Raw genomic sequence first — 15,310 nt, forward strand, 5'->3', positions numbered from 1 at the left:
TTTAACATTTTTTATCTTTCTTTTAGGGGCAATAATGTTATTTCCACTCGTTACTCTATGTGCTAAACTATGAATGATATAGAAAAAATAGTGAGTTTATATGATAACGACAAAACCAATCATAATTTACCAAAAAAAAAAAATGGGGGGTTAAAATTAGCATTATAGGAGGCGGTTTTTTTTTTTTTAATTTAATATTTCTATTTTCAGTTTTCCGATCATAGAGCAAAGGCTAATTGATTTCTATATTGATTTATCTGCCGGAAAATAGTTGATATTATTAATGCAAGAAAAACTTGATTGTGACATGCTTGGCACTGTTTAATGGCATGCCGATAATTTCTAGAGAAAATTTTAGCTGAATTTTTTTATTTGTTTTCTGTATAGGAGAATAGTCCATGTGAAAGCTGACAGTTTTTATAAATTTTTGGAAGGTGTTTGACAATTGACATTGCTCGTTTTTTTTTTTTTTTTTTTTAGTAAATTACAAATTATATTTCTAAAATTTAAGAATATTTGAATTTTACACTATGAAATGAAGTATTAGAATTTAAATTTCATTATTCTTGAAATTTGGAGGTGTTTAAGTTTTACTTCCTAAAATAGTCTGGATTTTATTTCTTAAAATTGAGGATATTTGGATTTTACATACTAAAATTTTAGAATTTGAAGTATAAAATCCAAATACTTCTAAACTTTAAAGAGGAGAAATTCAAATTCTAAAATTTCAAAATATAAAATTAAAAATCAAAACACTTCTAACTTCTAAAAAAAAAAAAAAAAATTCTAAACACCCCAAAATTTTAAGTTAAAAACACGACGATTAATTCATTTCTACTTGGAGTCAAAAAATTCGGAATCAAATCAAATGGTTTTTTTCGAGGTCAAGTCGGTTCATCAGACCCGGATCCAATTTTGAGACCCTTGTGGAGAGAGCGCCGACCTTGGAAGTACTAGAAGTAAGCGGCATGGTCAGCAAAAATGACTAGGCCTCACATGCAGCGCTTAAGAAATCTCCATCTCCATCTCCTCCATGACACTTTCCCACATTTTCCCACCACCCAAACAAAACCTTTCAGCACCCTCTCTTCCCTCTTTAACCTCTGCACCAAACCCCAACACCTTCAACAAATCCATGCCAGGTTCACCCTTCTTGGCCTACACCAAAACCCAACACTCTCTTCCAAACTCATTGACTGCTATGCCAACCTTGGCCTCCTCCATCTCTCCCAACAAGTCTTCATTTCCATTACAAATCCAAGTTCTGCTCTTTACAACACCATTTTGAGAAATCTGTCAAAGTTTGGTGATTTTGAGAGAACCCTTTTGGTGTACCATGAAATGGTCGTGAAGTCCATGTACCCAGATGAAGATACTTACCCTTTTGTTCTGAGGTCGTGTTCTTGTTTCCCAGATGTTGAATATGGGAAAAGGGTTCATGGGCATGTTTTGAAACTTGGTTTTGATTCATTTGATGTGGTGGATACTGCTTTGGTTGAGATGTATAGGAACTGTGGTGGTTTTGAGAATGAGCAAGAACTGGTTGTAAGAATGTCCGAATGGGATTTGGATTATTGGAATTCTCTGATTCTTGAGGCTTCTCAAAATGGAAATTCTGAGGAAAGTCTTAGGCTTTTTGAGAGAATGAAAGTGGAGAGAGTTGAGCCGGATTCAGTTACTATGATTAACTTGTTAAGGTCAAGCGTTGATTTGAACTCATTGAAGGCAGGAAAGGCTATTCATTGTTTGGTAGTAGTGAGCAGCTTGTGTAAGGATTTGTTAGTGAGTACTGCATTATTGTCTATGTATGCGAAGCTGGGTTGTTTGAAAGATGCAAAATTGCTATTCGAAAAAATGCCTGAGAAGGACTGTGTTGTTTGGAATATAATGATATCAGCCTATTCTCGAAATAGGCATTTCCATAAGTCCCTTGAATTATTAAGGTTTATGGTAAATTCAGGGGTTAGAGCTGATCTGTTCACAGCATTGCCTGCAATTTCTTCAATTGCACAGTTAAAGTCTATTGAGTGGGGCAAACAATTGCATGCTCATGTGATACGAAATGGTTCGGACTATCAAGTATCAGTTCATAATTCTCTTATTGACATGTATTGTGAATGTTATCATTTAAATTCTGCTAGGAAGATTTTTGACTTATTGGAGAATAAGACTGTGGTTTCATGGAGCACAATGATTAAAGGATACGTGACCCATGATCAGTCTGTTGACGCTTTGTCTCTCTTTGCCCAGATGAAAGCAGAAGGAGTCAGAGTCGATTTTATTACTCTTATTAATGTTTTGCCTGCTTGTGTGTCACAGGGTTAAATTTTCGTTTCAAATTTTCTGCCTGTGATGGCACTAAGCCCCCTGACTTAGTCTCAGCCAACACACCACACACAAGCACTGTAGGAACACTATGAACAGAATTATAAAGAGAATGCACACACACACAGCACACACAGTATTTACAGGGCACCAACCCCAACCTTCATCACTTAATATCAAGTACAAAGGAAGCCTGAGAATCCACACGAATTTCTCAAAGCAAAAACAATACACTCTCTTGCTGTTGACAACCCCAACAGCCTAGGATAATATACAGAATAAACTGCCTTGGCAGTTACTACCAAGTAACTGCCCCTCTTTCTGGACTTGCTGCCACATGTAGTCTGACTTAGGACACCTTCATTGCTGCTGCCTTCCACGTTTCCCACCTTTGCACTGCACATCTGAAGCACCCACAATGCTAGGAAACGTTGGTAACTGCCACCAACTGCTGCTGCACACACAGCACATGCCAGCCCACACTCAGCATCTCATCATGGGTCTTCTGCCCATGTTCTAGCAGCCCACACGTGATGCCCATCACGTTTTAGAAGCCTTGGCCCTCTATCCAAGCCTTTCCTATCAGCATCACAGCCCATAGCATATCATGTCCATCAGCAGCACACTAAGTAACTGCCATCAGCCCACACACATCAATCCATACATTCAGCCAGCACCAACCAGCCCAATGCCTTGCACAGCATATCATTAACATCAGCAGCCCAGCACTGCCTTGCACACAAGCCACCAAGCCCACATACGAAGCAACCCATAGCCAAGCCCTCATGCCATGCACTACCACGTAGGGTCAGCACCACCTGCTGCTGCCCATCATCAACAAAACGTTGCTGCCCACCATGGCCCTCCTCTGCCATGGCCTTGGGGCATCATGTGAAGCAAGGTGCCTCCACATGCTGCCCCTCATCATGCTCATCAAACTGATCCCAGCAAGGGGGCTGGGCTTGTCCCCCTCAAAGAGCACTTAGGAGCTTCATTGGATAGGCATGAGGAGCCTTTGGTGTCTTGAGAAAACATTGAGCCATGTGACTGGCCTGATGTTGTCCAAGCACTCCACTTCCTCATGCCATCATCAGCAACTAGCAAAGCTCCTAACAAACCACCCCCACCAGAAGAAGCCGACGTCCTCGTCGGGAGGGTATCCTCAAATGCCTTCACCTCTTTCTCAAACTGCCATAATGTTGATGCTTTCTCCCAACTTGCCTCTGATTCAGCCACCCCTTTCCACTTCACTAAGTAGTAAGTTATCATATTTCCTCCCTTTCGATAACCTGTCACCTTCTTATCAAGGATTCTGTCCACTTCTTTGTCAAACTGAACCATGACAGTAGGCGGGGCACGCCTTGCCTCATTCCTAGCAGGCTCTTCTACATCACCATGATAAGGCTTCAAGAAGCTAACATGGATGGTTGGGTGAATCTGCAACCTTTCTGGCAGCTTTAACTTGTAAGCCACAGCACCAACTCTTTTTACTATTTCAAATGGACCATCGTATTTAGGGATTAAACCTCTGTGAATTTGCTCATTTCGAAACTTCCTCCAAATCTGTGGTGTCAATTTCAACAGCACCTTGTCCCCCACTTGGAACTCAAGAGGTCTTCTCTTTTTATCAGCATACTTCTTCATTCTTCTTTGTGCTTTCAACAAGCTGTCTTGTGCCTCCTGCATCAGCTCTTGCTTGTTTACAGCAAATCTGTATGCTGCAGGACATCTGCCTCCTGATCGCTGCTTAGCAATCTCATGAGGTGTGAGAGGCTGCTGCCCCATAGCCAACTCGAAGGGACTCATCCCCGTTGATGAAGACTTGTGTAGATTATAAGCAAACTGTGCAGAATCCAGCAAGTCTAGCCAATTCCTCTGGCTGGCAGTCACATAATGCCTCAAATAATCCTCCAACACAGCATTAATCCTTTCTGTTTGCCCATCTGTTTGTGGGTGATTTGCAGTAGAAAACTTCAATTCAGAACCCATCAAACCAAACAGAACAGTCCAAAATCGACCAGTAAACCTAGAGTCTCGATCACTTACAATATCTTCAGGCAACCCAAAGTATTTCACCACATTCTTATAGAACAAATCAGCAGCCACCTCTGCTGTACATGTACTCGGTGCAGCCATAAAAATAGCATACTTTGAGAATCTATCAACCACCACAAACACTGAACCCATCCCCTTAGCTTTTGGCAAACCAGTAATAAAATCCATTGAAATCGAAACCCATGGACTTTTTGGTATGGGAAGAGGTTGTAGCAAACCTGCTTCCTTTTGAGTTAAACCTTTGTCTTGTTGACAAACTAGACAGGTTTTCACATACAACTCAACATCTAACTCCATTTTAGGCCAAAAATAAGAACGGGACAATAAGGCATACATCCTATCCTTACCTGGATGTCCTGCCCACTGTGGATCATGAGTTTCTTTCAGCAACTCCCTTCGGATCTTTCCACTTGGTACAAACAGCTTGCCACCCTTGGCATACAGCAGCCCATCTTCCAGCCAATAACGCCTCACAAGGCCTGCAGTCACATCCTGCACCAGCTTTTGATAGGTAGCATCAAGCTTAGCACTTTCCCTGATCCTATCCACAAAATCTGACTCCACTCTAGTCAAGGCAGCCACATATTCTTGCACTTGTTTACGACTAAGTGCATCAGCTACTTCATTGTGCTTGCCTGGTTTGTGCTCCCACACAAAATCATATTCTTGCAGTAACTCTTGCCACCTAGCTTGCTTTGGTGACAACTTCTTTTGTGTGTTAAAGAAGGTATTAGCCACATTGTCTGTTTTCACCACAAACTTTGGTCCTAGCAGATACACACGCCATGCCAACAAACAATGGATCACTGCAATCATCTCCTTTTCATGGGCTGAACACTTCTGTTCTGCCTCATTTAGCTTCCTGCTCTCGTATGCAACAGGATGCTTTTCTTGCACTAGAACACCACCAATTGCTTTGTCAGAAGCATCAGTATGGACTTCAAAGGGTAACCCAAAGTCTGGCAGACGCAGCACAGGTTCACTAGATACAGCCACCTTCAACTTGTCAAACGCTCCTTGACATGCATCTGTCCATACCCATTTCTTGTCCTTCTTCAGCAAATCTGTGAGAGGGGCAACCTTCTTGGAATATCCTTGAATGAACTTTCTATAGTAATTAGCCAAACCAAGAAAAGATCTTAATTCAGTCACTTTGCTTGGTGAAGGCCAATCAAGGATAGCTTGCACCTTCCCCTCATCCATCATCACCATCCCTTTGCTGATTCTATGCCCCAGGAACATAATCTCTTGTTGGGCAAACTCACACTTCTCTTTCTTAACAAACAACTGATGTTCCCTCAATTTGGACAGCACCTTCCTAAGGTGTTCCAAGTGATCCTCCAAGGATTCACTATAAATCACTATGTCATCCAAATAAACCACAACAAAGCGATCCACATACTCATAAAAGACATCATTCATCAAATTACAGAATGTAGCAGGGGCATTTGTTAAACCAAAAGGCATAACTAAAAACTCATAAGAGCCATACCGGGTCACACAAGTAGTCTTAGGCTCATCCCCTTCAGCAATCCTCACTTGCCAATATCCTGACCTCAAGTCCAGCTTTGTGAAGTACACAGCTTTGCTCAATCTGTCGAAGAGGTCTTGAATCAAAGGAACTGGATATTTGTTCTTCACAGTCACCTTGTTCAAGGCCCTATAATCCACACACATCCGCAATGAGCCATCATGCTTCTTCTGGAACAGCACAGGGGCACCATAAGGAGCCTTGGAGGGCTGAACGTATCCTGCATCAAGCAATTCTGTCAACTGCTTCCTCATTTCAGCCAACTCCATTGGGGACATTCTGTAAGGAGCCTTCGAAGGAGGCTTTGATCCAGGAATCAATTCGATTCTATGATCAACAGCACGCCTTGGTGGAAGGGTCTTAGGTAGTTCTGGGGGCATCACATCAACAAACTCCCCCAACAATCCAGCCACTGCATCAGGAACTTCCACATACTTGTCCTGCTTCATCTCAATCAATGCAGCCAAGTAAGTAATCTCACCCTTCTTCAGCCCATGCTCAACCTGCATGGCTGAAACCATAGGTCCTTTCCCCTTTCTTGTCTTGCTATTCCCTGCCCCACGCCTCACAGGAACATAGCATGGCTGCTTCTCATCGAGGATCAACAAAACTCCGATGAAAGGCAGCAAGGCAGCCTTTGCAGCCACTAAAAATTCGTCACCCAGAATAACATCAAAGTCATCCAATTCCATGACTAGGAAATTCACCTTTCCTGTCCACTCGCCCACCTTAAGCTTCACTCCATAAGCAATTCCCAACACAGGTTTTGCTTCTGAGTTTACAGCCTTGATCTTACTTGGGCTCTTGCTCACTTTAAGACCAAGCCTTTGGACCATTCGATCAGCAACAAAGTTATGGGTAGCACCAGAATCAAGCATACCCTCAGCCCCATTTTCGTTCATCTCCACTGGAACATAAGACAAACCCCTAGAATTACCTCCTGCACTCAATGCATTCAGCAATTGCAAAGGGTTCATTCTACTGGGAACTTCTTCATCGGACTGCCCACTACCATCTTCAGCAACTATGGCATTAAGCTTCTCACGCTTTGGACAATCTCTTGCACGATGAGGGCCATTGCAAATGAAGCAACCAGCATTAAGCTTAGGCTGTTCTTTGCTTGGTTGAGAGGTAGAACTCTCCCCCTTGTTCTTGTTTCCCCACGTTTTCTTTTGCTTATCTTTCTTCTTGCCATCCTTCTTCTGCTTGTCCTTGCCTTTATCCTTGGACTTTCGTTTCTCCTCATCCCCACTGGGCTTGCTAAACTTGTAGTCCACTAAGGCATCTGCAGCAGACATTGCAGTAGGCAAATCACGAACTGCCTGCCTCTTTAATTCCATCTGTGCCCAAGGCTGCAAGCCAGACATGAAATTGAAGAGTTTGTCCTCCTCAGACATGTTCTTGATATCCAGCATCAAAGAACTGAACGTCTTGACATACTCTCTCACAGTACCAGTCTGTCTCAATTTCTTCAAAGCATCTCTTGCAACCCAAGCAGTGTTGGTAGGCAAGAATTGATCCTTCAATTCTTTCTTTAAGGCTTCCCACGAGTCAATCTTTCCTCTACCAGCATCTGCATCATCTTCCACACGGGTTCTCCACCATAACTTGGCATCCCCTGAAAGATACATGCTAGTAATTGTAACCATCTCTTGGCTAGGCACCCTGGCAGCCTTGAAGTACTGCTCCATATCCCACAGGAAATTCTCCAAATCCTTGGCATTCCTGGCACCATTAAAGGGCTTTGGTTCAGGGACCTTTACTTTGGTGGCCACTTCCCCCTCCCTAGGCAGGCCACGTATTGCTCTCTTCAACAGAGCAATTTCTGCTTCAAGTTCACGTTGGGTCTCTCTTGCTGCCTGGTTCTGGGCGTCCATTGCAGCAGCCAACTCTTCAACACGATTTAACACCAATTCTCTCTGTTCTGCAAGATCATTCCTCACTACAGCGGTTTCTGCAGAGACAGCCCCCAACCTGTCACACACGGAGACTTCTTCCCCATCTGCAGGAACTCCCAATATGTTCTCCACAACCGTCAACCTTGCCTTCGTGTCTGAAGACATTGCAACTTGGGACAAACCTGGCTCTGATACCAATTGTCACAGGGTTAAATTTTCGTTTCAAATTTTCTGCCTGTGATGGCACTAAGCCCCCTGACTTAGTCTCAGCCAACACACCACACACAAGCACTGTAGGAACACTATGAACAGAATTATAAAGAGAATGCACACACACACAGCACACACAGTATTTACAGGGCACCAACCCCAACCTTCATCACTTAATATCAAGTACAAAGGAAGCCTGAGAATCCACACGAATTTCTCAAAGCAAAAACAATACACTCTCTTGCTGTTGACAACCCCAATCAGCCTAGGATAATATACAGAATAAACTGCCTTGGCAGTTACTACCAAGTAACTGCCCCTCTTTCTGGACTTGCTGCCACATGTAGTCTGACTTAGGACACCTTCATTGCTGCTGCCTTCCACGTTTCCCACCTTTGCACTGCACATCTGAAGCACCCACAATGCTAGGAAACGTTGGTAACTGCCACCAACTGCTGCTGCACACACAGCACATGCCAGCCCACACTCAGCATCTCATCATGGGTCTTCTGCCCATGTTCTAGCAGCCCACACGTGATGCCCATCACGTTTTAGAAGCCTTGGCCCTCTATCCAAGCCTTTCCTATCAGCATCACAGCCCATAGCATATCATGTCCATCAGCAGCACACTAAGTAACTGCCATCAGCCCACACACATCAATCCATACATTCAGCCAGCACCAACCAGCCCAATGCCTTGCACAGCATATCATTAACATCAGCAGCCCAGCACTGCCTTGCACACAAGCCACCAAGCCCACATACGAAGCAACCCATAGCCAAGCCCTCATGCCATGCACTACCACGTAGGGTCAGCACCACCTGCTGCTGCCCATCATCAACAAAACGTTGCTGCCCACCATGGCCCTCCTCTGCCATGGCCTTGGGGCATCATGTGAAGCAAGGTACCTCCACATGCTGCCCCTCATCATGCTCATCAAACTGATCCCAGCAAGGGGGCTGGGCTTGTCCCCCTCAAAGAGCACTTAGGAGCTTCATTGGATAGGCATGAGGAGCCTTTGGTGTCTTGAGAAAACATTGAGCCATGTGACTGGCCTGATGTTGTCCAAGCACTCCACTTCCTCATGCCATCATCAGCAACTAGCAAAGCTCCTAACATTGTGTCAGCATTGGGGCATTAGAAAATGTAAAATACCTTCATGGGTACTCAGTGAAATTTGGCCTTAACACACTTTCATCTGTTAATACAGCACTTCTTATCAGCTATGCAAAATGTGGATGCATAGAAATGGCCCGAAAGATTTTTGATGAGGAGAAAATCAATGGCAAAGATCTAATCATGTGGAACTGTATAATCAGTGCATATGCTAAGCATGGAGACTGGTCTAAATGTTTTGATCTGTACAACCAAATGGAGCAATCAAATTTGATACCAGATCAAGTAACCTTTCTTGGGCTATTGACAGCTTGTGTAAATTCAGGCCTTGTTGAAGAAGGTAAGGAGTGTTTCAAGGATATGATGGAAACTTTTGGTTTGCAACCAAGCCAAGAACACTATGCTTGCATGGTGGATTTATTCGGGCGTGCTGGGCATATAAATGAAGCCAGAGAACTTGTAAAAACTATGCCCTTCAAACCAGATGCTCGGGTATGGGGCCCATTGTTAAGTGCTTGTAAGATGCACTCAGAAACCGGGCTTGCAGAGTTTGCCGCTGAGAAGCTTATAACTATGGAACCAAAAAATGCTGGAAATTACATATTGCTCTCCAATATTTATGCTGCAGCTGGAAAGTGGGATGGGGTCGCTAAAATGAGGAGCTTTCTTAGAGATAAAGGATTGAAGAAAACCCCTGGCTCTAGCTGGCTAGAAGTAAATGGACATGTACATGAGTTTCGTGTTGCTGATGAATCTCATCCTAGGTCGGATGATATATATACCATTTTAAGAAACATAGAGTTGGAAATCAAGGAGGCTAAATACAAGAAGGCAGAAAAGCTTTCTTAAACCTCCGTTTTCTTCTTTGGTGAAATGCGGGGTGCACATGACAGCCATTAATAGCCTTTTATTGAGATGAATCATGACTGCATATGGGTTGATATCAAAGAGCTAATATCATAGGTAGGATTGAAGGACAGAGGTTATTTTTAGCTACCATTTCATGGAGCTTTTTGATCCTCAACCGCCTAAGATTAGCAAATTCATTGTCAGGGCCTTCTCTTCATGGTTCTCCTTGGATGTTTCTTTACTCCTTAAAGCCAATCCAAACAATTAGGACAAAGGCTATCGGCTATCTTTTGTTGTTCTGGTTCTATTGTCCATTTGACCATCTCTTGCTGCCCATTATACATGTCCGCCTTGCAGTACCATGTATCATGTTGAGGGCTACCCCTTGCGGGATCAAAGACAATATTGAATCAATGCAGGAAGAAGCAAATTGAGGTAGAGCTATTGTGCCTAGAGCATTCTCACACTAGCCGAAAAGGCATGGCTTTTTACAGTGGCTCAAAGTGTACTTTGACAAACAAACTGATGTAGAATTAGACGAGGGACCTCCTCATTAATTTTTCTTTTTCCTGATCTTTCTTTCATACACAGCAAAGCATTCTATCTCCCTTACTGGATCCATCCTCTCTTAAATTGTATAATGAGCAGTAGACCTAGTTTTTTCAAGGCAACTCCCAGTTGAGGCAGTGGCTCAATACAGTTAAAATTGCCACTGAATTTTCTATTTTACATTCCCAAAAATGGAATAGTTAATTGTTTCCAGTCACTTGTTTACCCATGAAGAAATGCCCGTCCTTCTCCATTCAACATCACATTGAAGGAGTGGCTTTCATTTCAGAATTTCATGTATTTGAACCACAAATCTGATCCAGCCCAAGATGTATATAACAGAAATCAAATCTGTTCATTATTATTTAATGAGACTTGTGTTATTGTTGTTTTACATCTTAAATTTAATTATACTTTATCCTGTGTAAGGAGCTTAGTTAAAAAGAGGTCAAATTGCAATTTCCTCAATGTCTGATTGTCTGGTGTGTTCCATAATCAGGGCTACCCTTCAATAATGAGAATAAGGTTTCTAAGTTGAGCCATAAGTTATTACTGTTCTGTTTTCTTGCGTCTTAGAGAATATAACTCTTGTTGAATGGACCAAAGAGGAACATTTGGTGAAAGCTTATGCTTCTCGTGCTTGCATTGTTTTTCAAACGTGGATGTCTATTTTTGCAACTGCGACGAAGCAGAGTGAAGAACAAACAAAACAAAACAAAACAAAACAAAATTATTGTCCTTTTATGCACTGGGATAAATGCAGTTCCATGAACATGATCGACTTTTCCCAAGAAGATGATGATGAGATTCAGATTGGTATTGAACACACAAAAACCATGTAACAAGATTCTATGATGGCCTTGTCTAATGAACCAGAAACTTCTGCCACAGCTTTAGAAAAGCCAGATCCTTGCTTCATTGAATCTAAGAAGTTCATAGTAATTCACAAGCACCATTAAAGCCATTTGCAATGTCTCAGTCCCAAGAACATTTTCAAGAGCAAACCCAAAACAACAATTTCACAAGATGCTAGCATACAGATCCATAAGCATGTTGGAAACTCAAATTATATATATTTAAATTAATATAAACAAACTACACAAGCATCATTAATGTCAAAATTTATGGGTTGGACTGATTGAACCCAACAGTTAACAGAACATCCATAAGCCCTTCAACAAGTTTAAATAAATTCCTCTACCAGCCATACAAAAATTGTTTCTTTTCTTCTTCTAGAAGCATCATTTTCTTGATGGTTATTATGAACCTTCCATCTCTTCATCCTGCTCTCCTTTTGGAATACTGCTGCTTCCAGATTCTGGTCGTTTGAAAGCTGAAAGAGAAGCAAAGAACGTATTAATAAGACTCACAATTTACAAGAACATGAAGCAAGATTGAGGAAGTATCAAGCCTGGAAACCAAAGGTCACCAAAATTATACTGATGAAGGACTTCATATTATTCTAAAAGAGTGTTAAAAAAAAACTGTTAAATATTACCATTTCCAAGTAATAGAAAGCATAACTTATCAAGTTTTATGATGATTCAACCATTTCCCAAAGGGCCATGAAATTACAAAGCCCAAATCAATGAAAAATGACGATAAATAATGAAAGGAGAACCAAAAAAGGAAAAATCCAAGATGAGAACTACTCATAGTTTGTTGTGGAAAAAAATACAAAAAAGAAAATATAACACAAATAATTTCACTAGCACAAATTTAAGCAATTATAAATAACAAAAGTTGGCATTGATCTTGTTAAATGCACAGCAATGTGTCATAGGGTCAATAACAAGAGGGAATTTATTAGACTCACATTTGAGAGATGATCCAGCAAGACAGGTTAGCCTTGACTTTGTATTAGCCTCAGCCAACGGATTTGGCTTTTCCTTAATGGCCATGCGAACATCCCATACACGTATAACCCCATCCGATGATGCAGATGCCACTAAATATGGATCATCACCAGAAACAGATCCATCACTTCTTGTGAGTACTACAATACCTTTCAAACGGACAGAATGTGCATCCTCAATGCAATATGCAACCTTCCCACTGTTTGTATCCCATGCTGTAATGCTCCGGTCCTCACCACCAGAGTATAGAAGTCCATTCTGTCAATTTTTAAAATAATCTATCAATTAAAAGCAAGAGAAGAAATTGAAAACCGAAATCTAACAATGGAGTTCAGTGGAGCTTAGCCCATCACTAGAAAATAGCATCTGAAATTATCCATTCAGTTACTTCCAGTTCCCAGGGGGAAATTTTTTCCCTTCCTAGTAATTGAAAGAGTAAAATATCAAATCTCATAAAAATAAAAGATCTTGTTAGTCCCAAAATTACTCTGCCTCCTAAACTGTCAAGAATTTAAAGTTTACATCACATGTAAGCCTAAAATTGGTGATACTTCGCAGCCTCACAAATCTGTATCAATTCAAAATTTGACTCTTATGCTAAGAACTTCCAACCTCTCACATGTTCTAATGCTAAATCATGATGATCAAGGTGAGTATATCTCTTTTCCTTCGAAGCCACTCATATGAATAAAATTGTGAAAATTGTACAAAAAGGCATAGGTTTCAGAGGGTTTGTATGATCAATTATTGATGTTTTACTTTATCAGGTCTAGCATTTTCTTTAACATTCTTAGTAAGTATAAGCAAAACTAAATCTGGCAACTTCTATCACACACACAAAGTTACCAGACGTTGCATTACGTATGGACTAATAAACATATTAATATTATTAAAAATGGTAGGCTGTTAATAAGGGTAAAACAAAATGTTACTAATCAAATCTATTTTGTTGGCTTAATTATGTGCTAAATGCATACGTACTCCCACTCATGAACCGAACAAGAGCTACATAGTATCTGTGTCCGTTCAGTAGATGACTTTGACAAGATGAATCTAATCAAGGATTTCAATGAGAAAAGGAATTCCATGATCAATAGAAGAGTTAATTTGTTGTAGTTAACCCATTCAACACTGCGAGGCCATAAAATACACAAGCAATATCAAGATGATGGTCTGGCAGACCTGAACCTATACAATTTGCACTTCATGGAGGTGAAGCTGATTGGTTCACCAACCACTAGTCCAACTCTTACAAAGAAAATTTTTAAATTCAATGCATTTCATGAGTAAGTCAGTTTGATTGATCAAGCATTTTGATAAATAATCGAACAGGGATCCCCATAGTAAACAGTGAGAACCAATTTATGACCAACCTTAATTATGTTGCAGCATAAAGGCCATTACCTAGTTTTGGCCTTACCATTGCAACAAACAAAGACCCTTAACCTATCTTACAGCATAAAATGTGAAAATGATCTAAAGGCAACTTGTGATAAGTTCAAGGAAGCGCGGCATAAATGTGGTTTCAATCCCAAATGATGCTCAAAATTTCATCTTTATAATTCATATAAAACAACAGCACACAAGTAAATGTAACAAGCAAAGCATTAATAAAAAAAACACCAATTCCGAAAACAAACTAACCTCACCGGGCGAGGCACAAAGAACCCTTTTCTGCTTGGGATTCTCCAACTCAAAAACCAACCTAGCATCCTCAGCCTCGTGCACTCCAACCTTATCCTCCACAACCATAAAAAACTTGTCCCCACTAGCATCAAACTTAACCAAACTAGCCTCCTTATCCAACCGACCACAAAAGCTCCTCTTCCCACGAACCAAGTTAACCATAGCCAAACAACTGTCCCTAGCAACCGTCAAAGCGAGCTTCCCAGAAGGGTGGACAGAGAGATCGTTGATTTGCTTCTTGTGGGGGCGAAGAGACTTGAGGAGGACAAATGGGTCGGCGTCGAAAATACACACGGTGCCGTCGGCGGAGGCGGAGATGAGGTTGCGAGGGAAGGAAGAGAGGTGGGGCGGAGAGTAGAAGGAGAGGGAAGTGACAGAAGCGGAGTGGTCATGGAGAGAGCCCAAGTAGGAGGCTGAGGGGAGGTCGTAGAGGTGGATTGTGTCGTCGGCTCCGCCTGATGCGGCGGCGGCGCCGCATGAAGCGACGGTGGTGATTGGAGACTGGTGAGATGGGTAGGAGAAAAGTGGGGTTAAGGTGAGGCCGTTTGGGGTTGGGTGAGGTTTGAGCTTGAAACCCCATATGTATTTCTCGTACGAACCTGCTATCAGACTCATGTTGGCTTTGCTTTCTGGCTGCCTCTCTCTCGGTTCTGCTCAATGGAAAGTTGAAAACCCTTGCAAGAAGAGGAGGAAAGGTTTTAGTTTTGGGGTTTTGGCATCATAATAACAAATCGAATTAAAATAAAAATAAAAATAAAACCTCCCCTTTATTTGTTTTTCTTTAAAAATAAAAAATAAAAGTATTTTTTATTTTTTTATTTTGCAAACGAGAATATCTATAAACATTTTTTTTGTATCTGGCTATTCTTTTGAATACTTGAAATGTGTAACAAATTAGACGATATGAATACCTTTTTTTTTAATTAAAAGAAAAGACTCAATAAATGACAAATTAAATCAAATAATTTGAAAGGTAATAAATTGAATTCTAAAATTTCAACAACAAAAAAATCATTCAAGAACGCAGTTCATATTAAATCTTAAATATGGTGTTGTTCGACTTATTAAATAGACTTGGGTTTAATTAGTTATATTTAGAAACCTCACATGATTTAATTTGTTGTTCTTGAATTTGTATAGTTTATTTTGTTCTTTTTTCAAAATTTTAGAGTTTAATTTATTAATTTTTATGACCCCTAAACTATAGGGTTTGGATTGTAATATTTGTTTTCTA

The 15,310-nt window shown here is 41.0% G+C and overlaps 2 protein-coding genes across 2 annotated transcripts; one reads left to right on the top strand and one right to left on the bottom strand.

Moving 5' to 3' along the window:
* The first annotated feature begins 983 nt into the window (after positions 1 to 983).
* On the top strand, positions 984 to 10,852 carry LOC115991555 (pentatricopeptide repeat-containing protein At1g11290, chloroplastic-like). Its single transcript, XM_031115337.1, has 3 exons — positions 984 to 2,312; positions 3,584 to 3,586; positions 9,148 to 10,852. The coding sequence occupies exons 1-3, from the start codon at positions 997 to 999 to the stop codon at positions 9,983 to 9,985; spliced, it is 2,157 nt and encodes a 718-aa protein (XP_030971197.1). The 5' UTR covers positions 984 to 996; the 3' UTR covers positions 9,986 to 10,852.
* Positions 10,853 to 11,499: 647 nt separating this feature from the next.
* LOC115991556 (p21-activated protein kinase-interacting protein 1-like) lies at positions 11,500 to 14,794 on the bottom strand. The gene is made up of 3 exons (XM_031115338.1): positions 14,035 to 14,794; positions 12,351 to 12,648; positions 11,500 to 11,867 (listed from the first exon to the last, which is right to left on the bottom strand). Exons 1-3 carry the CDS (start codon positions 14,689 to 14,691, stop codon positions 11,794 to 11,796), a joined length of 1,029 nt encoding a protein of 342 aa, XP_030971198.1. The 5' UTR covers positions 14,692 to 14,794; the 3' UTR covers positions 11,500 to 11,793.
* Positions 14,795 to 15,310: the final 516 nt, after the last annotated feature.

The sequence above is a fragment of the Quercus lobata genome, chromosome 5, assembly GCF_001633185.2.
Source record: "Quercus lobata isolate SW786 chromosome 5, ValleyOak3.0 Primary Assembly, whole genome shotgun sequence".
Classification (NCBI taxonomy): Eukaryota; Viridiplantae; Streptophyta; class Magnoliopsida; order Fagales; family Fagaceae; genus Quercus; species Quercus lobata.